This window comes from Excalfactoria chinensis, chromosome 3 (assembly GCF_039878825.1).
Source record: "Excalfactoria chinensis isolate bCotChi1 chromosome 3, bCotChi1.hap2, whole genome shotgun sequence".
In the NCBI taxonomy this organism is placed as follows: Eukaryota; Metazoa; Chordata; class Aves; order Galliformes; family Phasianidae; genus Excalfactoria; species Excalfactoria chinensis.
In genome coordinates this window covers 49462903-49490421 of record NC_092827.1, presented here as the reverse complement: position 1 = coordinate 49490421, position 27519 = coordinate 49462903, and the positions used below count along the sequence as shown (strand labels likewise).

Genomic DNA, 27519 nt, shown 5'->3' with positions numbered 1-27519 from the left:
ATACTTTCAGCAGGGAGGTGTATATTTGGGAGGAATGGAGGAAAGTGCCAGAGCAGAAGTTAGTGCTTAGCATGTGTAAATGACCTAAAGATCTTGATCATTCAAGGCCTTCAGAGAGAAGGTAAGGCCTGCAGTATATATCTGAATCTTGTAGAGTATTTGGGGGGAAAATAATGCCAGGTTATAATGCAAAAGGCTTATTTGCTGTAAAGGAGGAAAAGCCTCTAATAGCTGCATGCTGACGCCAGACTTGTTCAAATTAGAATGAAGGCACACTTGTTTATCTTTAACAATGAGGCTATTAATCATTGGAACAAATTACTGAGAAAAGTGGTGGAAACAGACTATTGCCATAAATTATAACTCCCAAATGAATTATCACTGGATTTAGTTACTGGTTTCACCATAGAGGCATATTATGGAATCCAAATGCATTATCTGGAGGAAATTGAACTGCAGCAGCAGCACAAACCACATAATGCTAGATTATCATCAGTGCAGTACCAAAGTATAGTCCTAATTATGATCATAGCTACAGTTCAGCCATTTGTTTTTACTTGTTAACAGCATTGCTGAAATGATTTATCCTCTTGTCTTCTTTCAGGGAGTGTCAAGGAAATTAAACTTGTTGGATTTTCATGCTCAGATGGAGATGAGGGTCACACAAGCTTTACAGCTTTATGTACCTTTGCAAATAATCTGTGTTATTCTGTTGTCAGTATACTGTGGCATCATTTGGCTTTACTACTTGACCTTCTCAGCTGCCAAATTCTGGTTGTTACAGTGTGGCTTTTTAACTTCTGGGTAAACAGCAGGCAGCGTAAAACTGTTCCCAACCAGTTCTGTCAAAGGCAAAACTGCTATGTTTATAGACTACTTAACTGAAATTATTTCTTAAGTCTATGGATAGCTTCTTGTTCAGATATTTTATATTTACACAAGCTTGAATTGATGTAGGAGCTATTAATCACAATTTAAAAAAAAAATGATACATGAAAATAATTAATACTAACTCTGCATTTTGGACACTATATGGTAGATGGCATTTTTTCCTGGCACTTTCCTCAGTCATGGGCTATTCAAGATGCAAGTGTTCAGAGCCAGCAGCAACAAAGACAGCAATCAGAAATTTCAAATAAATTTCCTTAAGGATTCTTCTCTCTAGAAAAAAAACATGTGAGTTTAAATGGAGGGTAGTTTTAAGAGCCTCAACAGATGCAGGAAACATCTTGAAGGGATGCTTATTCCTTGGGGGAAAAAAATAAGTAAATCCTACAAGAAGAGCATGGATTGCAGTCTTTGCTGTTGTGACCTTTTTTTTTTCCTGTGAAACCATTCAGGACTTAGCCTTGAAATACAACCCGTGCTCTTTCCTTTCGGAGTACATACTTCCCATTCTTGCAGACTGTCTGTCACTTGGATAATCCAGACTTACTGTAGCCTGGCTGAAATATCTGATGATAGACCTCATTATTAAATAAGCTAGTTCTTCCTGTCACTTAATGGGTTCGTTTAAATGCTTAGAGGTGAAAGTCTTGTATCAGCCTTTTCAACCTTTGTGCACAACCAGTTAACACAGGTTTCTCATTTTGTGCAGAAAAGACCACTGCACTGCCATGGTAGTATACCAGTTAAAAGCAGACTAGAAGCATAAATTTTATTAATTACTGTGGCAGAACAGATCAGAAAAGTGTAAGGATATAAGCTAGACTGACATGCATGATTTTATCTAAGTACTTGACCAAGTACTTAGTTTCTTTCCTTTTTCTCTGAACATGTGTGATGATTGAGTTCTGTTGTTAAATTCTGTGACAAAGTCTATTAGAAGTTAAAAATATCCCAGCCCATTTTGTTTCAATAGCTACCCCTTGTCAAACTTCTCTAAATTATAATGAAAAGTATACAGACTAGCTCACAGGGGGTTCATCAGTTCTATTCTCTACTGCCAGGCAGTATGGAAAGATGAGATCTAAATTCTTCAGTTCAACATTCTACTTAAATATTGCAATAAAAATCAAAATAATTGAAGTAATTTAAAAAACCTGTCAAAGTTGTATGTCAGACAAAGTGAAATGCTTGCAGTATTGCCATCTATCAGAGGCTAGTGCTGGAATGAAGGGAGATACAAAAAATTCTGAGGTTTTGTTTGGAACCATGCAATTCTTTGTTCCTCTGAAGTCTTGCTCCTGAACAACACCAAGTATTAGAAATCAGCTCAAGCTCTTATGCTGTGTCTGCAACTTCCATGCCGGTATTCCTGGGAGGATGTAGAACACAAATGTCCAAACTTTTGGCTTGCCTAGGAAGGAGGGAGGGAGGGAGGGAGGGAGGGAAGGAACCATAAAACAAGAGAGATATTTGGCCTTGTTTTTGTGAACTAACCCACCAGTCTGATTTGATGGCAGTGGTTGCAATTCTTCGTGAGCTCACAAGCTGCTTGTCAGAGATTTTTGATGAAATTTTACAATTCCCGTGTTTCATCCTTCAAAATAGTTGTTCATATATATACATACTGCAGATTGGCATGAATAAAGCATGACTGTGAAGCAAGGGATACTTCTCTCTCTTAAGATAGGTCTTAGAAAAGTCTAGTAAAGAGATGTGATAAAATTTTTGTTTGAGTAGAATACATGATTTCACCTCAGTAACTCAGTAGCAGAAGTTTAGGTTATGCAACCTTCAGAGATCCCCTCCAAATAGAATTCTACTATCATTCTATCTTTCAGTCTCTCTTCCAGATATGTGAGTCAGTAGGAACAAGTAAAAGGACAGGTGAAGGTAAATGCAAGTATTTGGTGGTGGTGGTTGTTTTCTTATTAGCACATATATTAACTGAAATTATGGCATCTCAATTTATTATATATTGTAGTTTTGCCTTAATGAACTTGGGGAGACAGGAGTTGTCATAACTACAAGGGTCAATTCAAGGAGAAAGTGAGAAGATAGTTATAGAGATCTTAGCCAGTAGTGGGTGATTAAGACCAGTAATTTCTTGCTAGTCTTAATAGCTACAAATATGAACATGCCACAGAGGGTGTGCAAAGGCTGTCGTAAATCAGATATGTTTGAAGTGGGAAGCAGAAAAATTTTTAAAAAATCTGCAGTCTTCAAACTACCTCTGAGGAGTTTCCTATTTGTAGAGATATTAAAGACATTCTACAACAGACTCTTAATCTAGCAGATTATCATGGTTGTCAGTTGTAAACTGGTGGGGTTGATTGTAGTGACAAGACGTGACAGTAGTAGATTGCATGTGTGCTTATTATGCGAGTCCCCTAAAGGTTGAGTTAGAAGAGATTTAAAAAATTAAAATTAAAATATGACAGCAGAGAGACGTTATCTCTAAAATTACTAAGAGACATTCAGCAGAATTTCTTAGCATTTTATTAATATGTTGGAATGGTGGATTGTTCTTTTTACTCTGAAGCATTTATTGCATTCAGCAATAAATCTGTTCAAAGTGATGTAATACCGGTGTCCAGCAATTAGCCCACACTTCCAAATTGTAGTCTGTCTGCCTGTGTGGCCTTGACTTGACTAATTGGCTGCTTTTCTTTTTTTGTATTCTGTTGTGATTGTACAATGACAGTGATTCAGCATGTACAACACAGGCATAAAAAAATAATTTGATGCTCCACTTACTCAGCAAGCATGATTGACACCCTCTTGGGTGACTGTTAGAATAGTGCTGGTCTCACTATCACATCAGCAGTTGCTTTGCTGAAAGTATGTAGCCAAGACAACTGTGCTAGTACAATATCTTTTTGAAAGTCAAAACGTTGTAAAATTATTGAATAAGATTGACAGTTGGACTAGGTAGATACCTAGAATAAGAAAAGATATAGTACAGAGTGGTGACTTCTTTTGCAAGTGAGGAGCTAATCCTTTATATTTGCATGTGAATGAAAACTAGGTTTGTTGGTTTTACATTTAACAACACCATCTGTTCTGTATAAAGCAAGATCAATTGCTCATTAAATAGTCACATTCTATACAAAACATCTAATTTCAAAAGGATTATACGTTACTATCAACAGCATCTAAAATCTTTTTTTCCTTTTGCTGCATCCAGTAAATGTCTGGCCTTACTATTTTTTTATACTATCACATATCCAGTTTTACTTTTGACTGCAGACATTCTTGAACCATTTTTTCAGTAGCATTTTTGTGTCCTGGTACCAGGGAATAAAACAGAAGTGCTCACAGGAAGTATGCAGAAAAACTGTTTCTCAAACAAATTTTCTTAGTTTATTGAAGTCTGTTCCGAATTTCTGAGTGTCTGTTTAGCCAGAAAACAATAGCTCAGAGAAACACTAGTTGGCTGAATGTGAAGCAGTAGGGAGAGAGTTTTCTTCAGAGTCTTCTATACAGTTAAATATTAAATGGAAATACATTATTTAGATAACATAGCATATTTTGGAAAGCACTTTTACAGCTTTCCTGTGCCTCCTTTTGTGAGTGAGGACTTTTCTTTACTTTTGCATTCTTTGTCACAAGGCTCCTGGTCCATGACATGGAAGAATAGCTCAAGAGCTCTTCTCTGCAGACCTGGACTTATTCTCACTATTAACATCCAAAGGAACTAAGCTTCTGCAGGATCTCGTCTGGGTCCAGGCTCCCAGAATGTCCTTGCAAACCTTGGGGTAGCTAGATGGTTTTAGGAAAGAGAATGGACACCATGTGAATTCTGCACAGACAGCATGTATCAACATTGGTAAACCAACCTCATCTAAAGGTGTGCTGATCGATGCATAAGTATTCCTAAAACAGGGAAAAGTATCACATTTTCATATTAAATCAGCTTTAATTGTTGAGCAGTATTTTAAGAAGCTTTTTAGTTGCATTATTCAGGTTTTTACGGTTTGGTAAGTGACCTAGGTCCCAAAGTTTCATCTGAATTCAAGAGTGATGAGTTTCATGACAGTTGGGTACTGTCTATACCCAGCTATATAATTTTCCTGTTTTGCACCTTTCCAGAATTTTAGAGTTCTGAGCACCTTTGAAAATTGTTTCTGTTTACTTCAAGACTTTTGTGTGTAGAGAAATTCTTTTTTGCCCACCTCACCTGTTTGTTTTTGGGTTTTTTTTGTCTACATTTATGGAAATAATAATAATAATAATAATAATTTTTCTTCTCTTTTCAACATATAATCCTAGCTTTGACTGAAACTATGGGAAAATATATATATATATATATATATATATATACACTAAATAAATGTCCAGCTATTTAAGGAAAACTTTTCTCTACAATAGAAGCCAGTAGGCTTTGACACTTGGAGTGAAAAAATGGTTAATGCTAGTATTTTTTTTTATAGGCAAGACAAGAGGTAGACAACAGGCATTATGTAATACAGTGATAGATTTATGAACATTCTTTTGACATTAAATGTTGTAATTTTCATTGATCCTGTATATATTTTAATATAATCTTCCTGGTTTAATTCAAAACTTTTACAGTGAACTCACTGGTAAATTTTTTATTTTAATCATTTGAATCTCTTAACAGTAAGTTTATACATTAATGTAATTTTACAGTCCTTTAGTAATTTATCTTAGGCTTCTATACTTGTTTAAAGGAAAATATTTTTTAAAATGCAAGTTTCTGCCTGATTTTTATAAATCTGTTTTTTATTCATTCTCCATTGCAGTAAAGCTTAAGTAGATCAGAGTCTCAATCTCATAACTTTATAGTGGCGTGGTACCAACCACTGCTGAACATATGTTGTTCATCTAAAATTTAAATGAGAGCCATAACAGCAACAAATGAGCTGTATTCCAGGAGGAGAAGGCTGAGATTTGCTGTAGACAGAGTATCATTTACATGTGGTAAAGGGCATTCATATGTCCTTTCTTATTATGATTTTCTGTGAAATAGGCAGGTATGATGTACACACAGTAGACACTCAGTAATGATTTAACAAGGGATAGTACTGACAATGCCATGTTTCATTTATGGTATATGTTTTAAGCCACTTGATGAATTTTTGTTTCACCCAAGTTTTATCATACTTTAGATGACATATATATACCCCAACTATATGAAATTCTGAACATTATGGAATGATGTTAGTTGTAAGGGACCTCAAGGATCATCAAGTTTCTAGGTGTTAACTTATAAGCACAGCATCAGAAGGACAAAGTTGCTGGCAGGTTTCAATTCTTAGTCATCAGAGGTAAATGTGACACTACTTTTATTCCTGAATCTTTCTAATGTGTTTTCTGTTTATTTACTATTGACTGTGTTCCACAATTGGCCGCTTTATTTCATATGGTCATATTTATGTTTCCTGACATGGAGAACTAAAGATTTATACTCCAGAGGAAGGAACTGAAACTTTTATGATACCTGTAGAAAACTCTTGTATTGCTTATTTACATTCCTCCAGCTTAGGTATTTTGCATCAATACTTATAACATCCTAAGCATTCAAATAGGTTGTCTGTAAACAAAGCCATAAAGTAATGTTTATGAGTGTGGATCAGAGAGAAGTGAAAAATGTACCATCTTATTGAACTGGTAATTTGCATTCAAATAAGTGTTTGGAAATGGTTTCTTCATAGCGCTCAGTGATTAGGTTCACTGAATTGGTAAGATAAGTGTTTGTATATGCGTGTAAATGTGTATTCTTTTCTGTTGTTGGTTGGGTTTGTTTTTTTTAAATGATGATTTAGTAAAGCCCTTCCTGTAATTTATTTTATTACTAAGTAAAAAGTTCATTTATTGCCATCAATGTTAATTTTTTAAATTGGCTTCGGACAGTTAATGTCCAATGTTGCAGTCCTGGACATTTTTCCTAGAAATTTGAAAATGTCTGCCTTTCCCTGTTTTCTCCTGCAGTTTGATGCTTGCTGACACACAGATTCATGTTTTACAATCCTTAATAAGCTTTGTTCATCTGGAAAAATGAGTTTAAAGAGGTCATGTCAGATTTTCCTCTCTCCTCCTAGACTATATATCTCCTTTTAATTTAAACTCCCGGAAATAAATAAATAAATAAAGTGGGATTCCTGCAGCTAAACTAAACTGGAGCAATCAATGGAATTTATTATCGGGGGATGTTTAATCTTTAAAGCTAATACAAGACTTCACAGCTATTGATTACATGTGAAGGATGCACAAACAGTTAATCATGCATGGAGGGAAAAGAATAAACATCCTATCAAGAGGGAATGGGCAAATAGTTGTCAGTCATGACAAGTTATATTTTGTTGTTTACTATACCTCTGAAGAGGGGACAGCTATATTTTTGCATCCAAAAAGATATCTTCTTAACTATATTCAATATCCCCTCGTTACTACTGAAACTAGTGTAGTACGGCTAATTATCTATGTAATAATTTAGATGTTTTCCTCAGCTCCCTGAGGTATGTGGTCAATAAGAAATTTGTAAGCTGGCTTAATAAGTCAGTTGCGGACTGAAATGAAGAGAGAAAAATCTCATGGATTTTCATGCAGTAGCATTATAACCTTCATTAGCAACAAAATAAATCTGTATTGCTAGTACAGTATAAATGCTATTGCTTTATTTATTGCGGGTGCATATTTCACATAAGAAGTGGACATGCTGAAGTACACAAAGCAAATTCCTTTTGTGTTTGTATCCATATTTATGTTGTATTCTGTATATGTTACACATCTGAAAAAGAAGATGCTCAGTAAGTCTATTTTTGTTGTGAGAATACATACCTGTTAATTTTTCATTTTATGTCTGACTGCTGAAATTACCTCAAATTGTATGATTTCTTTCAACTTCATTTGAATTTCCTTTCTTTGATGTTCACTATTTCTTTATGCTTCTAAATTTAAGAAGATTAAAGGCCCGAGTTTTCAGATTTGGTTGACAAAAGTCATGGAATATGGAACAAGATTTGAGGAAAGAGAAGAAAAAAAAAACACTTTAGTTAGACTTTTCTATCTGTATTTATGTACATGGCTAATGTCCTGCTTATGTGTGCTTCGAAAATGGGAGACTGCACATACTTTGAAAGTGGAGTACCTGAGTCATGAAGCTGTTATTCCAATAATATATGAAAAGTCTCTGTTGATGCAATTAGAAGTATAATTTGGTGTGGTTTTGGCTAGGGATGCACACAAGTTGGCAGTCTGTGACTCTAGATAAACAATCCACGAACTATCATTAAATAGTTATTAAAAGATGAAGCCAGTGCTGTTAATTGATTTTGCATTAAACTCTGCTTAGATACGGTCAAAAATTTGCTGGAAAGGAAAAGGAAACATGAACTATTCTGTCATTTAAGGAAAAAAAAAAAAAAAAAAAAAAGAGCTCTTCAAGGAAGGTGGACTGAAATACATGACATTCTTGTGATGTCTGAAACCTTCCAATATTATCATATTGTTGTTGGTAGCATATATTCTTACATCAACTTAGTTTTAAGATCTGTTCTCCCTAGAAGATCCTAAAGAAATATGCATTGCTTTTAGATATGTCATAGCCATTACGTCTCCAGCACTAAGGCTGTATTTAGACAGATTAAACTCTGCCAAGAGCGATATCCAATTCCAGATTACATTTGTAGGTAATCTTCTGGCAAACATGTCCCTTAGGCATCCACAGTCATACCTCAGTAGGATCCATGTTTTCCATGCAAGATTTGCAGTGTAATTTAGGCATTTGGAATATGATTTGTGTTCCTTAGGGACTATAACTCAGTTCTTTTGGATTTGTACATCCTTGAAACATAGGGTTTTTATCATGTGTATCCCAGGACATATAACCTTACCTAGAATTTTCTTAGTTCGTAACATAATTTTATTATAGGGTGCTCCAGTTCAAAAAAGTTGGCCTGGATTTTTCTAATGGAGGCTGAGAGACAATCTGTTAGTGATTTAGCTTTGCTATAGGAGTGCACTTCTGATGGAAATTTCATGACTGTCCCCAATTCATACACTTTCTTTTGTATCACAGAGCTGTCACAGAATGTGCAAACCAGATTTCTTTGAAATTGTACTGGAAAATGGGTTTCTGTGATGCATGTCCAGCCACTGAAGGACAACTGATTCAAGAGTCCAAAACAGAGCTAGTAAAACTATGCAACGTGTTTACAATAAAATCCTAAGCCCCAGTGCTTTTCTTCAATGCACTATGCATGTTGCTGATGTAGATGGAGCCTTTAGGAAAGTCATCAGACCAGCTGTAGATATATCCAAGGATATCCACTACTGTCACAGGTTGCCTTTTTGATCAGTGGAGATAATGATCAAGAACTTTCAAGGCACAATTTCTCTCCTCCTAAATTTCTTCAACTGGTCGTGTTGTATGTATGTTTGGTTCTTACTCCTTCTAACCTAATAATAAATGGAATTTAGGTGAGTGGTATAAAAGCACGTTTACATACTAGAAGCTTAAAGTTAGGCATCCAAAAAGGCAAATAGGATGCTGACAGATAGCAGGTAACTCAGAGAAATGCAAAAGTGATCAGAGCTTAAGTTCTCTCGTGCTCAGACTTGGTTGTCTGTTGAAATCTGTAATAAATCCAGTACAGTCCTGTTCAGTGAGTGATATGCTTTTTGTATACATCAATTTGAACTGCGTTTAGGATGAGAGGAAACTTAGTATCTATATAAAATATTCTTCTCAAATTCATTGTTCACTAATAACAGAAGTAATAATTGAAAGTAATGCAGCTGAAATATGTGAATGAGAAAGATCATTTTCTTACTACACGTTTCATGGCTGTTACGGCTTTGGTTATACTTCCTCCAGTGTTTTTCACTCATGCCATTCTTATGAGCTCTTTTTAGTGATCTTTTTAGAAGAATTCTTTACAGCAGCCTGACTGTAACATTTTGTGAGTTTTGGGAACATTTTGTTTTTGTAGGACCTTGCATGAACCGAGGAAGCAGCAGGAGCCACAGTGACATCTAAGAATAATTCCTTTTTATTTCCCACATGCCAAGGAGATACCCTTCCTGTAAAGGTCAGGAGAAGCCACAGGACAGAGAGGCTCATGTTCTCAAAAAGAAAAGTCTGGGGAATTCCAGTGGGTGTTCAGACACTGAGAATATTAGCAGAAAAATTAGGACATATTCTCCCTGTCTTTTATTTTTAAATGTCAGTGAGAGATAATTAAAGGAGGCTTGGTCAGAAACAATGCGTTTCAAATTACAGGGTTGCTATCTTAAATCCACTAATCCTTTAGTAATTGTCATACACTTACTTCTGTATTTAGGAGCTTTTAATGTATATAAGCGCCACATTGCTCAAAACTTACAGAATCATAAAATCACCACAGTTGAAAAAGATCTCCAAGATCATCTAGCCCAACTATCCACATACTACCAATATTTCCCCAGTAAACTATGTCCTTTAGTACAACATCTAAACATTTTTTGAGCACCTCCAGGGACAGTGACTCAACCACCTCCTTGGTCAGTCTTTTGGAGAAGACATTTTTCATGATACCCAGCTTGAATTTCCCCTTTTATAACTTGAGGCCATTCCCTCTAGTGCTATCATTAGTTATCCAGGAGAAGATGCTGACCCCCACCTTGCCACAGCCTCCTTTCAGGTAGTTGTACTGAGGGACAAGGTCTCCCCTGAGCCTCCTCCAGACTAAACAATCCCAGTTCCCTCAGTTGCCCCCCATAAGACTTGTGCTCCAGACTCGTCACCAGCTTTGTTGCCCTCCTCTTGACACACTCCAGGGCCTCAATGTCTTTCTTGTAGAGAGTGGCATTGTAGATTTATGCATTATATCTCCCTCTTAAGCTTAAAATTCCTTTTCTTTTTTTTTTTTTCTTTCTTTTTTTTTTTTTTTTTTTTTTTTTTTTTTTTTTTTTTTCTGTGTCATTAACAGAAGTGACTGGATACTCTTAAGCTTGGTATGAATTTCAGTCAGTGCAGGTAAAGCAGAGGTTTGAAGTCAGCCCCACAGTCTACTACTATACCAGAAAGAGTATGAGGAGGCAAGGAGGGCAAAAAAATGTGTAAATCAGAAAGCCAACTCCAATTAAAAATTGCATGTTCTGGCAGGATGCATTGGATGACAGCATATGGTGTTATTCAAGAAGCACTATATTTATCTGAACTGTCTGTGCTTTAAAATTTGGTAATTTTCCACTTCATACAAACAAAAGAATGTTTTACCTGTTGATCAGAAAATCTTATCCTCCTTTCCCTTGCATATGACTGTCTATTGCGAACAATGTTTAGGATTTCTGATGGAAGACAGGAAACCAAAAAGAATTATCGTGCTTTGTTAGCATTATTTGATGGGATAGTTTTAATTTAGGTAATAAGTTTTATCATTAAAAATTGGTTTTGAGGAAATGTATGATACCACCTTGTTCCTTCTGTAACTGAAGTCTTTTCACTGCCATTTCTGTATAAGTGAAGATAATCTCTACAAAGAGGCTCTGATATTGACCTGTCATATCACGTGTTGCTTATCAAGTACTAAAGAAATTGAATTTCATTTTATCTGTTATCTGGAGCTTCTTATTAAATCATCCTGCAATTCAGAGATGGTATGAGGTCAGCAGGTTCTGTCTCTTTTGCCAGCTATCCCTGGATTATTAACCTTTGGAGAATTTCTGAAGCTTTTCTTTATTTTATCCCATAACATTGAGTTAAATCTTTCTGATCCATAAATTGTTGCAAATGAATACCATGTGCATGTAATTCTCTTACTTAATGCTGTTTCTGAATAAGGAATGAGGATTTAGTAGACTGTATAAATGTGAAATCTCTTTTACTATTCAGTTTTGTTTTTGTATTATGTGTTTTATTATTATTATTATTTCTGTTCTCTTTATATTCTCTCAGTGATTCTGTTTTTAATTGGTAAGTGCAACAGCATTCAGTCTGTGTGATGGATCTGAGAGAGCGAATGGTAGCATTTGTTAGATAAGAGATGCAATGAGGGTGTTTAGGAGAAAGGTAATGGAGTTCAGGTGCAGGAAGAGGCCGGCAGTAAACAGCAGTGGGAAATGCATGGAGGCCATAGCAGTGACCGTGGACAAGGTGAGTCTGGTAGAGGGGAGCATGTTCCTGTGAGAGAGGGGCAGTTGTTTTAGTGGAGGAAATCATGCAGACTGAAGGGCATACTGAGGCAAAATAGTACAAACTGTGCCCTGCAGTACCCAGTTAAGACTGAACTGGTCCTTTCCTCAGCTACTCATATGAAGAACAAATTACAGATTTTCACTTGTCTAAAAATTTGTACTGCAACACCATCACCAAGCCCTCCATATGCCTCATGGCTCAGTTTCTTTAGGAGGATGTGACTTTGTCAGTCATGACATTCAGGCTTAAGAGCTTGAGGCATTCTCAGGATATTGAATTTCTCACAACAGGAGGCCAAAATACTTATGCCATCGCAACAAGGAAGCATCTTCTGTGTTAAATGTGTTTTCCATTGTAGAAAAAAGTCTTGAGAAATATTTAAATTTTGTTTTGTTTTGTTTTTTAAATCTTGGTTTCAAAATGAGAATTAGTTATAAAACAAAGAAAGTGTTGCTTCACTCAATTTCTAAACTCAAAAAAAATATTTCAAAATCCTTCCCCTCATTAAAACTAGGTGTTAGGGTTATAGTATTGTCTTGGAAATCAATAAGCCAAAACTATTACTTTTCAAATAACTTTTGCTCAGAACTTCATTTAATGTGAGGCCACTGTTATGCTTTCAAATTTGTTCTAGGAAAAATGGCATGAACCGTTCTATAAAGGAGCTACAGATTAGGAGTGTGCAGTCAAGTTTGCATTTCTGTGTAGGCACTGGAAGATAAAGTGTAAATGAGGTCAGTGAAGGGCTGCTGCTGTGAGCCACTGCTACCTGGAAGCTGGAGCACAGGTGAACTGGAATCTGGGGACTGCTCAGTTTTCTTCTGCTGCTGGCACTTAAATCACCTTGGAGTTTTGAACAAGTTATTAACCTTTTTGTGTCTTTTTCTCCTTGCAGAATTAGCATAAACACTTAATTGTCTCACAAGGCTAATTGGTAAATTAATGTTTGGAAAATAGTAAAGACTTTATGCTGTCATTAACTATTTTTCAAACTCCAGCTAATAGGTAAAGAAATGAATAGATTTAGAGAGAGTCTTATTTCTTCCCTCTTCAGCAGAGTGTGTCATTTTGATGTTATTAAGTCATCAAAGAAGCAAGACATTATGGACTTGAGTACCCAGGCATTTTGCATGAAAGTTCTAGATGTGGCTGAATAGGAAAAGGTGGGAAAGCAACAAATGGGAAGACAGGGTAAAAGTGAATTTACTAGGTCTAGTGGTACAGAAAGAATATCCTGGGATCAGAAGATAATGCATAAATTGAAATTAAATCACAGGAGGATAAAGAAAATATTTCAGTAAACTCAAGTCCCTTTAAATAAGATGGGGAAAGGGAAAAGTGGCAGATGAGCAGTTTCTTTTGCTCCTATCTAGAATAGAATTATTCTTAATGAGATGCTGGGATTTTGGGGAAGCCTGCTCAAAAATTCAGTGATGTTTTATCTGAGAAAAATAATTACTGGGAGATTGCTTTCTAGTGAGGTGTTACAGATGGAGGCTTTGTGATGTGGTCGTATAAAACAATTGGTCTTTACCTCTAGAGATCCTTCAGATAAATGTTGCCTGGAGGCAGGAGTAAAATTGTTGTTTCAGAGCATCTTTTTAGAAGCAGTGGGACCATTGGCAGAGTTTACCAAAGCTGTTGAGAGACTCGGTAGATTTTAATTACCATCTCAATATTGCAGAAGTTGTTTAATTTCTGACAAAGAAGGGAATAGTGAGAAAGTGAGATCACACTCTGTCTTTCATTCTTTTGTGTTTGACTGTGGAATAAAGGATTCTTTTCAGTATCTCTTCTGATGCTGTGACACATTTGTAAAATTTGCAGAGAATTGCAAAATAATTTTTCTTTAAGATGAACAAAACTTTTCTGTTTAAAGTTCTGTATAACATAGCATGAATGCATTGTAAGACTTGTCAGGAATGAAGCAAGATGTATAGTGCTTTTTTTGCTACTGATTAGTCTACTTCAAACAGTACTGTTTCCAATCGTCATGGCCAAATGGCTTGTACCATTTTATAATTCTTTTAGCAGTTCTAATAAACTTTAAATTCAGGTTTTTCTGGTGTGGTGGATGGAAGCATAACACGGTTTAGTAGAATAAATAAAGGATTACTAAAAGGAGAAGAACAAATCTACTTAAGAAGGAAAAATAAGCCTACAATTCAAAACAATATTTAGTCTTTTAGACTTCAAAATATATCAGAGGATGTGTAGCTTTTCCTTGTCATTTATGTATCTAAAAAGGTTAACGATTATTACTTCCATTTTAGTGATACTTTTTTTTCCTAAGGAACACCTGAATGTGTTGTGTTTTTTGGTTTTTGGTTTTTGGTTTTTGGGTTTTTTTCTGAGTACTTAAAGTAGCCAAATAAATACTTGTTTTTTGGAGACTCTTACCAGCTCCTTCAGTAGATTGCTGTGTTGCTTCTTTGTTTACAACTGCCTCTCACCTGTTGGTACTTGGAGAAGTGCCATTGTTTATTCTATAAAAACCTTTTTTCCTCCTTCTCTTCAAGTCTCTTATCTCTTGAGGACCTTTTCAGTGGTATCTTCTTTCAGCTTCACATCTCTATTGTGGCACTGTACAATATGTTCAGAAAGCTACTGCCTGGGACATCTATTTTTGCATTTGTATTTTTTCCCATATATGTGATAAATTGGTACCTAAGGGCAAAGGGAACAGATTTTTTTCAAATCCCAGAAAGAGAGGGATAGATCATAGTAGCAAATAGGCACAATTTTTGTTCCTTCAGACTAGGTTTGTAGATTGTCCTGAGCTGGAAAGGACTCACAAGAGTCATATTATTATAGGGGTTGGAAGTGATGCCCAAGGATCAATTCTAACCACTGGCTCCACAGAGGGCCACACAAAATTCAAACCCTATGTCTGCGAGCACTGTCCAGATGCTTGAACACCAGCAGCTTGGTGCTATTACCACTGCCCTGGCAAGCTTATTTCATGCCCCCCACTCTCTGGCAAAGAACCCTTTCCTAACACCCAACCTAACCCTCCCCTGACACGGCTTCATGCCATTCTCGTGGGTTCTCTCACTGATACCAGAAAGCAGAGCTTAGCACTCCCCACCTGTTTCCCTTCTGAGGAGCTCTGAGCCACCATGAGGCCTCCCCTCAGCATCCTCTCCTCTGGGCTGAACAAACAAAATGACTTCGGTTGCCCTTCATATAGCTTGCCCTCCAGAGCCTTCACCACCTTCATAGCCCTCCATTGGACACTCTCTAGTAGTTTTATGTCCTTTTTATGTTGTGGAAACCAAACTACACCCAGTACTTGAGGTGAGATTGAACAGTGCAGAGCAGAGCAGGACAATCCCTCCCCTTGCCCAGTAGCAGTGCTGTACCTGATACTCCAGAGGGTATTCTTGTCCCTTTGGGCTACCAGGGCACACTGCTGGCTCAAATTCAATTTGCTGTCAAACCAGAACTCTCAGATCCCTTTCCATAGGGCTTCTCTCCTCCCTCTCATCCCCTAGTCTGTACATATATCCAGGGCTGTCTCATCCTAGGTCCAGAATCCAGCACTTGTTAAACTTCTTACAGCTGGCAATTATTCAGACCTCTAGTTTGTCAAGATTTCTCTACCCTTGGCAAAGTCAACAGTTCTTTCCATTTTAGTATCATCTTTTTTAAGGAATACTTTTATGTTACATTTAGAATGTGGTTGTTCTGGTATTTGAAACTAAACTTATGTGGTTTGCCTTGAAAACTTCATCTGAATAGATTATATTGATTTATATTTCTTTATTTGAATATACCATCTGCACTTATTGTTAAACATGATTGGGATTCTCATTTCATAAGTGCAAGTTACACCGCACTGGGCGAGCTAGGCCCAAAAAGAGAAGTGCTGTGTTTCACTTTCTTGGATGATCTCAATGGTTTTGACCTTACACCAGCAAGGACACAAAGCTGCAGCTGTACCTACAGCAGGCTGTATTTTCTGTAGTGAAGAAGTATGTGTTAGCAAGACATAAAAATCCCCTTGGTATATTTCTAGGGAAACTCTAGTGTATATGTAGTCATGGCCATGATTTTCATTGTGTAATCATTTTAATTAAGCTCAACAATAAAAGTTAGTCTTGCATGAGGAATTAATGCATTAGAGAGATGATGAAGGATTGATGACAGCTTGGGGAGTGTCACATCCTCTGCTGTTGAATGTGGTTGGGGAGGGGGGGAGTGCAGGTGAACTTGGGTCACAGTTCAGAGATTACCAGATCAGAGCAGTGGCCAAAGTTTTAGGGATCTGAAAGAAGAGAGTTATAACAGCGTTATAACTAAAAGCATTTTTGCAATATTTCTCAGGGGTTTTGTTTGAATGGATAGCCTCATTACTAAAATTAATAAACATCAGTTAATGTCTGCATCATTTTTGTAATTTCTGACTTACTAAGGTGATTAGCTAATTAGCATACAGCATTGCTTTGTGGCATGATAAATCATAGTGCGGTGAATGTTGACTCTTCATCACTATGATATATTATCTAATTTTCTCAAGTAAAAATATAAATGGGAGCAAAGGGTGAAAATTAAGAAGGAAATACAGTGGTGACAGCTGGGTGGCATTTTGGTCAATCTTACATCTGCTGTCTGTATTCTAAGCTGCTTTGAATCATTACACCATTAATAACAATTCTTCACTGTTAATGAGTCTTAATCATTAAATGAAAGCTGCAAAGTGAGCCTGAAGAAGAAATAAAAACATGGAGGCTGTAGCACTTTTTTGCCTTCGGGCACCTGCGCAATGGATGGTACTTTTTCCAGTAATACGTCTGTGTGCATCTCCTTTGTTTTCACATTCCTGTAGCTATCATCTGCAGAATCTCTTGCTATTCTGTGCAAGAGTGAATAACATTAACATTAACGTTATTCTTTGATTTACTCTGTTTTCTAGAGCCTATGAGAACACCTAAAACTTTGAAGATTGCTGAGATTCAGGCCAGACACATTGCCGTGGATTGGGAATCTCTGGGTTACAATATCACTCGTTGCCACACTTTCAATGTCACTATATGCTACCATTACTTCTGTGGACGCAACGAGAGCAAGGCAGACTGCTTGGACATGGACCCCAAAGCACCCCAGCATGTTGTGGATCATCTGCCTCCGTACACAAATGTCAGCCTCAAAATGATCTTAACCAACCCAGAAGGGAGAAAGGAAAGCGAGGAGACCATTATCCAGACAGATGAAGATGGTATGCATAAATGTTATTATAGAAATTATGTCCAAGTCTGGTCCAGACAGGTGGAAGGAATTGACTGTGTGCTACAGTATGTAGCCTGAAAGACTGAGGTTCTGTTCTTTAAATGTATTAATTAGCCCTATAGCAGCAGCTTTAAAGATACTATGGATGTCAACTTGCATACATAGCCCAAACTGTCCCTGCCGCTCAAGTTAAACTGATTTTCTGTCTTGCAAGAGAGAGAGAGAGAGAAAAAAAAAAAAAAAAAAAAAAAAAAAAAAAAAAAAAAAAAAAAAAAAAAAAAAAAAAAAAAAGTTTGTTTCCCAGTTATTGAAAAATTGCAAAAATATTGCAAAACTGTGTTAAAGCAGGTGACAAGAAACATGTGGTGGTGTTAGGTAAAGGCTTCCTCACAGAATTTTAGGCATGCTATTTGAAAAACAATGCAATGTATTTAAATATTCGTTTTGATGATTTAAGTCTATTTAAGATTTGCAGAAGACTAGTCTTCAGCAAATAGATTTGACCAATTATTTATTTATGTTCTAGGTTACGGTATCTTGTATTTAGCATTTTTAAAACACCCGCCAGATTAGAGTAATTTTTCAACAACTCCTCTTAAAAATGCTCTGGATGAAATTTCATTGACACAAGGCAGTTTAAGTTACCACAGTCAGGGAGAAATAAAGAATAGATGTAGACAGTGATGGTGACATTCAGCGATTCTTCTCAGAATACTGGCACTAAAGATATTTATTAAAATAGATACTTTTTTGAATAAGGTTACAGCTGTGAGAACAATGAGCAATTTGAGTTTCCTTTTCTTATTCTTCTTTTCTTCTTTAGATTTTATTGAAATACTGACAACAAAATGAAAATAGATATTTCCGTAGGGTGTTAAAAAAAAGTAAAATGATTATTTGGGGTAATGTATGAGCATAGCTACATAGAAAGATAGGATTTTAAAAAGTAGTATGGTTTGTTGCCTATAAAATAAACGAGAGGGATGTATAGCTATGTATATGGATAGCAAGGTTAGAATCTGGTAGCGGTTTTCTTTGCGATATATTTTCAGTTTTACAAGAAATAGAAGAAGAATATGTTTACTGTTGCAATAAAGAAAGGAAAACAGCTGATTAAATAGTCAGAGTATGAGGATCTGTAAAAAGCTATTGTGATAGAGATGCATCACGTGAAGATTTATTGACAAGTTCAAAATTAGAATGTTTCATGCAATTCAAATTTTAGCATTATTCTATTTAAGTATAAATATAACTCATGATGAATTATTTCTTTATCTGGAGTAATGATTCAAGTATTTATGGTTTCCTTGAGGTTAAGAAAATAGTAGCAATATTACAGTGTCCACGGAAAAATGACTTTCTTTTTCTTTTTAATTGAATTTTCAAGAAGAGTTGTGGATTCGTAGAGTCTTTATGTAGTTGGGTATGCAGTGATGTTAGCTGCTCATCACAGAAGTGATTGTGAAGAACAGAGTCAGGTGCATATATTTTGTCTTCTGTTTTTGTTGCGGGATACTCATTGAAAATTGTACACTTTGGGCAGTATTATGGAGTAGCATGCCAGCAGGGAACAGAATTTGCTGAGGTACACTATTTCAAGCAAATGCTGTCTTCAGGGAAGGATTAATGCACATTGAAGGGTATTTTTAGACATAATGGTGATAGTTATGCTTGTAACCTGAAAATATCCCCTTATGAGGCCAAGTCATTGATTCTGTTGGGAGTAAAATGCATGTTTTTGTTTATGCACTATTGATTAACTTGGAAGTGTGTGTCCATTTAGTCACATGTTTCAAAATACATGACATGTAAGCAAGATGCAATCTTGAGGGCTGTTAGCTATCATAGAGGATCAAAGAGGTATTCATACCTGCGTGGTGTGCACACCTTATAGCAGTAGTAAACTAGTTTCTGTAGTTGACTGCATTTGTGTAGAGTGTGAGTTTAGTCCAATATCAAGTTTCCATCTGAACTGTGTGAAAAGACAGTTTGTTGCCTAAAGCAGGATTCAAACTAAAAGCATGAGAGGTACAGTAAACTGCATAGTTCTGTGCCCCACATATTTCACATACAGTCAGAAGTAGCCTCATTGTAATAATACTTTTAGTACATTTTGTAGAATTAATGTGATTTTCATTACAATTTTGGGACATTACCACTTTCTGGAATTTGTAGATTGTTGAAGTTGAAGATACCTGCCCCAATGGTTTCCTCTCTTCCTCTTTCCCATTTTGACCTCATCTTCTGTTGCTCTTCCCCATGCTTCCATGTCTTTCTCCCTTTTTTATTTTTTTTAATGTTACCCTTCATCTCTTCTTCTGTCACTCTGCCAGAAACTTTATACACTTTTGAAAATCTGGGATTCTTTAAATTCAGAGGATGTTGGGCTTATATGGATCTCTGGTATCACAAAAGCCAGAGCACTGAGTGATAACTGAGCAGCGTATGATGCCAGGAGCAAAATTAATTCAGAGAATGGTTAGTAGAAGGGTAGGGTAAGTTTCAGAATCTCTTCTTCAGACCTTTTGAGCCATGACTGACAAGTGAAGAAGCTGTTACTAGCTTATTATTCAGAACCTGGATGAAAGCAAAGCCAAGAGTATCACACAGCCCCAAAATAGTCCCTTTTCTGACTAGAGCTGGATCTGAATACTTGTTGAATTAAGTATTTTAGTTTAACTGGAGTTGGTAAAATTAATTTTTAATGTAGTAATTTGTGTGGAGCTGAATTCCACAGAAAAATGAAGTACCAGCTGTATACTGTTAGTATGTACAAAAAGAATAACAAAATGGGGAAATATTTGACTAGTTTACAGCTGAATTACCATCTTTCAGAGGGAGAGACCACATAATCACTAAGATTTGGAACAAGCTCTTGCTGTGTAGCAGGGGATAATTGAAAGACTCGATATGGAATGTGGGAAGTTTTACCTGTGCAGCCTGCTGTAGGGAGCCTGCTTTGCAGGGGGTCGGACTCAGTGATCTCCAGAGGTCCCTTTCAACCCCTATGATTCTGTGAAATCTGGGAATGTGTGCATGCAGGATAAAGACATGTTGAACAAAGTACAAAAACTATCCATGACTTTACATAAATCAGCAATTTATGCACATTCTTGGAGCTGCATAATGCAGATGCTGTGAACTCAAAGGAGCTCTTTTTAAAAGCAATGGATGGTAAATGGAATTAAAGAATGTAGAAGTTTCCTTAATTTTCAGTTGGAAACAGATGGAAAAGGTGGTGAATTAGCAGAAATAGTGACAGTCACTAGAAGAGAGAACAGCTATGGAGAAAGCAAATTGTGAAACTCAAATTACTTGATGATCTTGGACCTAGTGAAGGAATGTCAACTACTACCAAAGAACAATTAATTGAAAAAGGTCATATGTCATAGGATAAGTACCCATTTAGGGATATAAAGTGTACCAAAGCTTTGGTCTTGGCCAAAGGGAACATTTATTGGAAACAAGTGAGGAACACTGATCTTTTGGAGAGTGTAGTTCTTCCAGCTCTATAGAGCTACATAGCGCTACAGCACAGGGTTAAGACACCCAGTATCCAACTCTATCACTATTATTGCTTCTTGGAAAATCTTAGTTGGCTCACCATTTGGGGAAACAGCTAGGTAAGAGGCAAATATTATAAAGACAGGAGAAAAATAAATAAATAAACAAATTAAAAGAAGAAAAGAAAAAAATACGTTTTTTGCATACTATCATTACACAAATATGAAATACATTCCTCCAGCTGCAAGGGAGAGGAGTTTATAGTTGACATCTAGTATTTTTCCATTGCTGATAGTAGACTGTAAATTGCCTTTAGAAGTACATATATATCTCCTATATATATATATATTTTTCCCCTCCACGTTCACATTTGTTATGAGAGGTCTTCTTTCCTTTGTGTTTTTTCAAGCTGTTCTGGCACCCCAGGAAAATATTGGGAGGAAAAAAAAAAAAAAAAAGAAAAAAAAAGGAGATATAAAATATGTCTCGATCAAAGGAAACAAAAAATGCTTTAAGGAGCTTTGGAAGAACATAGATATAAAACTCTGCTTGTAACATAGTTCAAGTAACAAAAATAGCACACCTGGGAGAAAAGTTAATGCAGCAAGATGAAGAGGCAGTAAGCCTGATGCAGCAAAGGAAGGTTGCAAAGACTGCTTGAAATAGCAAACTGTCTCGAAAAAAAGTGTAACTTACTTAGCTGAGTGATGTGCACAGATGTCAAGTGAATGCCAAATACTAATCTTACTGGAAATTGGCAAGTAGTTACAGTTAATAAAGCAAAACTCATCATGAAATGATAAAGGATTTGATGTAAATTTAACCGTGTATGCCCTCACTAAAGGTATTGACTTCAGTCCTTGAACAAAAAGGGAGATAAACGCACTACATGTCTTGTGTAGCCACAAAACTTAGCGTTGAGATCATCAAATAAGGAAGAAGGTTTTACATCTTGAGAAGCAGCAAACAGAAACTGGTTATAAATGCTCCACCGCCCTTCATAAAGGGAGTCTGGAATGACCTGTTTGTCCTTCAGCTCTTGAAAATAACCCCAATCATTTTTTCAGTTGATAGGTATGATTTCCTAACAGCATGTAGTTGAGAGAGAGAAAAGTGATGGTAGAAAGGCATGTGAGCACTTTTTATTGAAAACATCAGAAAACTTGATTTGTGGGAAAGAAAGAAAAATATTGAAATTATTGACTCTTTCGATCAGATTTATTTTAGGCTTATGCTGAATGAACAGCAAATGAAATAAGTTGTTTAAAGCTATTTCAGGGAGTAGAAATACAAGCTAGGTTTTATATTAATACCTGAGGAAAAATTGGCCTTGGAACACAGAATTATTTACACTGGCTGAAACAACTTTCTACTTTCATTTCCTTTAGTTACCTATATTAGAAGCTTTATGGCTGAAAAAGTGATATGCTATATGAGGTGCTTCTTGGCAATGGTGTGTTTGACATAATTAGACCTGAAAACAGGCCAGGATTAACAGTTATTGAAGCTGTCTGCAATGAAACGAGGAGTGATGTGTAGGCCTGATAATTGCCTTCATTGACAGCCCATGTACTACTTGAATCCCACATCAGAATACTGATTTGCATGGTTTTAGTAAGTTGTGCAGTTACCATTTTGTCAACATGTAAGGTTATTTTTACCCTAAAATGGACAAATGTCTCCAAGTCGGAGAGCTTAGAAGTGCTGAAGTCCATGTTTGGGATAAAAGGGCTTTAAACAGTAAAATGCACTGGTTGCCTGTGCCCAATGCCCATAGCTCAGCAAATGCTGAATGTGCAGGTTCAGCCCTGAGTGATATTTGTGTCCATATCTATGGCGAATGCTACCACTGCTGAGACTGAAGAGCCACTGCCAGTTGGCATAGGAAATAGCTTGACTGTAAGCATTTATATTAGTTGTGTTTGTATTTTTATATCACGGGGAACTTACATGAGCCTGGAGGTGGCAACTGCAGGTGTGAGCCAGTTGGAAGCATAAAGCTAATATGATAAATCCTAGATTTTTTCCCTCAGAGCAAATGTAAAGGTAGACCATTTTAATTGTTTATAACACTTAAGTGGTTGAAGAGATTGTCTTTCACCATCTCCTGGAAAAAGAGCATCTGCCTTCTGAGAATGGTTATGAGCTTTGTTGCTGATGTACTTTACTTCTCGAGTATCACAAAGGAATTTTTCCTATAACTGTACATATACCTGCACACAGCTTTTACTGCATTGCATAATAATACTCTGCATGACTTTCACAGAGTATAGTAATAAAAATATTCTGTGTACGTGCACTTTCATTATTTTGTAGCAGGAAAACAGAAGCAATATAAATTCAGTTTTATAGAGGCTGGTGTCAGTTAGTACATTGTTCTTCCAGAAATAATGTACTATAAATTTCCTGTTAAGTTAGTGTACAACAAGGTTTAAGTGACACTATTTGTGAATAAAAATTTGTTTGTGTCTGTGACATGGTTTAATGCAAATATATTGCTCTAAAATGAATTGGTTTTGTGTCAAATTGATAGCTTGCAATTTTTTTTCTACATAGTTTTTATACAAGTCCACCATATTACATTTGTAGAACAAAAGATTATCAGCTATTCACTATACAAATGCATAGCTTTGCAAAAGGGTTCTGGAAATGCATCTAAATACTGAAAGATGAACTTGTGACATTTCCCCTATAAAACACCACTAAAATTCCCTTTAAATTTGTTTTATCTTCCTTTCTTTTTCTGTGCACACGTTTTTCACATTTATATATATTTTTTAACAGAAAAATGGTTTCAGGTTTTGTTTTTGAGGGCTTTTACTGATTGTTTTTGATTAAGTTTGTAATCTTTTAGATTCATAGAATCTATAGAATTGTGTGAGTTGGAAGGGATCCCTAAGGGTCGTCTAGTCCAGCTCCCCTGCAATGAATGGGGACATGCACAGCTAGATCAGGGTGGGTGCTCAGAGTTCCATCCAGCCTGGTTTTGAATATCTGCAGAAACTGGGCTTCCACCACCAATCCGGGCAACCTGCTCCAGTGCCTCATCACCCTTATTGTAATAGGCTTTTCTGTAAACCATATAGTTTAAACCTCCTAATAATTTTATTTCCTCTGCTAAGCATTAGTTTGAACCTGCTGGAAGCTTGACCTGGAGTAATGTATACAAAGGAAAGAGTGTTTTCTGTTGTCACTCAGAGATGATGGGTTCACACTTCACAAGGTCTGCAAATGGAAAGAAAATCAATGGGACCAGAATCTTTTTAAAGAGAGGGTGCAGAGGCTAAAATGTTAGAGCACAACTCCTTTGATAGCTACATACACTATCTGAATTATTCAGATACTTGGCCATTGATATGGAATCTTAAGTAATGTACTTCACTTAAATATACACTTGTTGTAGTCATGGGTGATTTGATTTAGTATAGGCTATCTATAAAGACATGAAGAAGAGTTCACTTAGAAAGAAGAACGGGAGCTGACAAAGTAGCCATGATGTCCTAGTGTTGACTAGTGAGATGAAAGGGATATGTGTGCTTGCTCACAGATAGTGTGCTTCTTAAGCAAATAATTTTGCTTCTGCTTCTCACCTTCCTCGCTTCCCTTTGTTAAACCTATGCAATAATATGTTTTTGCAGTGGTTTAACTGAAAGGTGGAAGGGAAGAAGAAGCTTCAAACCCACCAAAATGTGTCCTTCAAACTAAAAGTAACTTTCTCTTCCTTTATCTAAGCATTTCAACTTATATTTCTTTCTTTGCTTTAACTCTAGTTGCTCTCTCAAATAATTGAAGTTGTTCACAAGCTTCATTTTTGGTGAATTTATGGGATGGCTGGGGTACATGGGAATTATTGCTCTCTTTTTCTAGCTACTTTTTCTCCTTTGCTTTCTGGCCCTGTTTTTACTGGGATTCTCAGCAAGCTGCTCATCACTATCCTAGCTTCTGTTCTCCAGGCCTTCTTGTGCCAGTAGGAAGAGAAGCATGAAAATAACTGGGATGATGGTGTTCCTGTCAGTTTAACACTGCTGCTGCCACAAGTAAATAATTTTATAGTGCAGAAGAAGAAAACAGGGCCATACAGTGTGATGAGCTCAGAGGTTTCTCCCACTTGGCAGTAATGTAGGAGTCTTGCATAAGCCTGAAACTTGGAGCTTTGTACCCAGATTCAATTAAATGTGTGGTGTGTGGAGGGGGGGGGGAGGGGGAGGGGAGAAAGGTATTTTACAGGGTTTTGAGCAATAATATCTGTTAGTTTTTAATGTTGTATGCTTTACTATGCTTTATTGTCAAATTTCATATTTTATGTGTATGTTCTGGTGCATTTGTATGGTCTGTCTCAAATAGATATGTGCATATAGAGACACATGCACATCTAGGAAAAATCAGAGTATATTCATACCTCATTTCAGATGTAGAGAAGAAAAAAATTGAAGCATTCCTGTGAAAAACAAAGCATTGCCTACAGCAAATCTGTGAATGCCACAAACAACGCAAAGGGACTGTCATGGTATATCAGCCTTTATCCAGTCCTCACTCCATATCAGTACACTGAAGCAAAACAGCAGTGTGTGATTTTAGTTAACTTCTCCTAAGTCTTAGCTTGACAGATGGGTGAACAGTTTCTGTGAAGCTCTCCTCTGTTTACTGCTGGCTTCTCTGACTCAATGAATTTATTATTAATGTACTAAAGGATATTGCTTGTACCAAGGGTCAGATTACCGTTTACAACATACTTGCAGACTGAAATAAAACCTGTTACTGGGACACACATACCGTGGTACTGCTAGCATAGTGCTTTGCACCTCCTTTGATCCAGTAATTATTAATTTATTTTTACTCTATTTTTACTGTAAAATGTGAATATGCTTTGAAAATTAATACTCAGGAAATGTCATGCATTAGGGTCACTGGATGTTACGCTGAAATTGACAGTCTAATTAAGAAGGGGTTGGGAATATATGTCAGCATATTGACAGCTTAAAAGATTGAAGATTTTTTTTGTTTTGGCTTTTTTTTTTTTTTTTTTTTTTTTTTTTTTTTTTTTTTTTTTTTGAGGGAGGAGGGTATTTCTTTGGCTTTAGGCTTTCTTTGGGTAGTCTTATCCTTATTCCTTCAGCATGCATGCCTTCAAACGTAGGTGAACTGCTGTGGTTAAAAAGGAGCCATGTGTATGAGCAAAAATATTTTGTGAGCTGGAAGGGGAGATAACTAAGCACGCCCACCTGGCATTGATAGGATTACTGGGCACTGCGAATCACTCAGGCAAAGAGGCCTGAGATGACACTTCAGACTTTTTATTACAGCAAGGATATTGGTTCCATTTAAAATAAGAAAGTAGGGTCATCTTAGTGCTGTTCAGTTCTAAGCTTTGAAAATATCTTTTATTTGACAGATTTGAAGTAAGCAGTTTTGATCTTTCTACAGTGGGAGCACTGTAGCTGTTGAAAGCAGTGGCAGCTGAACTGCTGTTTTCTTATGCCCAGCCCACTCTTAAGACAACAAATCATAAGAAGGGGTGACTGAAAATTATTTTGTAAGCGTTTCTCTCATTTGAAACATGCTGTATATGTAGGCTTTCTTTCCTTTGATTTTTTTCTTTTAAAAGGATTTTAAAACCATGTAGTCCTTGTCCTGTGATATGCATATTACAGAGCTCTCTGAACACCTGAAGTAATAATCTAACCTGAACCACTTCCCCTGGCTATATTACAAGAGAATCTGACTTTGCATTAAGTTTTGAAAACCGTATGTGGGGATAACATTTCAACTTCATACTCTCTCTTCAATATGGATGAAATATGCTTTGAAGTGCTTTTCGTACTCTCTACCACCATCTTTTGCATGTGAATGAATGCTAATAAAAATAGACCTGTGCTGACTTTCAATTTTAATAGGATGTTCTGCCATCTCTTTAATTTGTCTGTCTCTTGAATTTCTTAAGTTTTATTTTGTTTGTAGTTCCAGGTCCTATACCTGCCAAGTCAGTGAAAGGAACTCCTTTCGAAGATAAGATCTTCCTCAACTGGAAGGAACCTGTGGACCCAAATGGCATCATTACTCAGTATGAGGTAATCATCAAATAGATTACAAGCATATTGGATAGGGCTAGGAAAGTGTAGGGGAGAGGGGGATGATGGTGGTTGCTTCTTTTCTGAAGGCAGACTGTTCAGTTAGGCACTGCCTTCATTTAAAGAATACTGGAATGGATACTCAGAATTTATAATTATGGTGTATGCATTGTTGCCTAGGTGGCCCTATCCAATGTCTTCAGCAAGTGAATGTAACAATGTTACAAACCACATGGCAAGTGCTAATTTTAAAAATCTTGTATCGTTACTATTCGTCCTTCCAAGGCCATGACAAACCTGACCTGTGTAATCTTATTTGTTGAAAGAAAAGGCTACTTGAAAGGGGAGAAGATTATTAAATTTGGAAGCACCTTTTTTAACTTCGTGAGATCTTTGGATATCCCCCTTCGGAGAAACCTGCATATATATTCGATTTAGAATGTGTTTAATACATGAGCCTTCTGGTGACTTCTGCAGGAGACTGGCAGAAAGCTTTTCTAAAAATGAACTGATATGGAGAAAGATTGCCATCCTCCCCATCAGCCTTTTTAAGGAACAAAGGTTACAATTTTGCATAGTAATGATTTTTAGGAGCCAGAGAAGCCAAAAAGCCAAACAAAACCCCTGAAATAAGTGTCGTGTTTTAACACTGGTGGGCGGCCAAGCACTAGCCAACCTCTTGCTTAGTCT

General features: G+C 36.5%; 1 protein-coding gene across 15 annotated transcripts in view; it reads left to right on the top strand.

The window, feature by feature from the left end:
- PTPRK (protein tyrosine phosphatase receptor type K) overlaps nt 1-27519 on the top strand; it is a 384844-nt gene that overhangs the window by 279245 nt on the left and 78080 nt on the right. For all 15 annotated transcript variants that reach the window (XM_072333871.1, XM_072333868.1, XM_072333872.1 and 12 more), the window contains exons 8-9: nt 16944-17246; nt 26720-26829. In XM_072333871.1, the coding sequence (XP_072189972.1) occupies nt 16944-17246; nt 26720-26829 (413 nt within the window). The remainder of the gene's footprint in view (nt 1-16943; nt 17247-26719; nt 26830-27519) is intronic.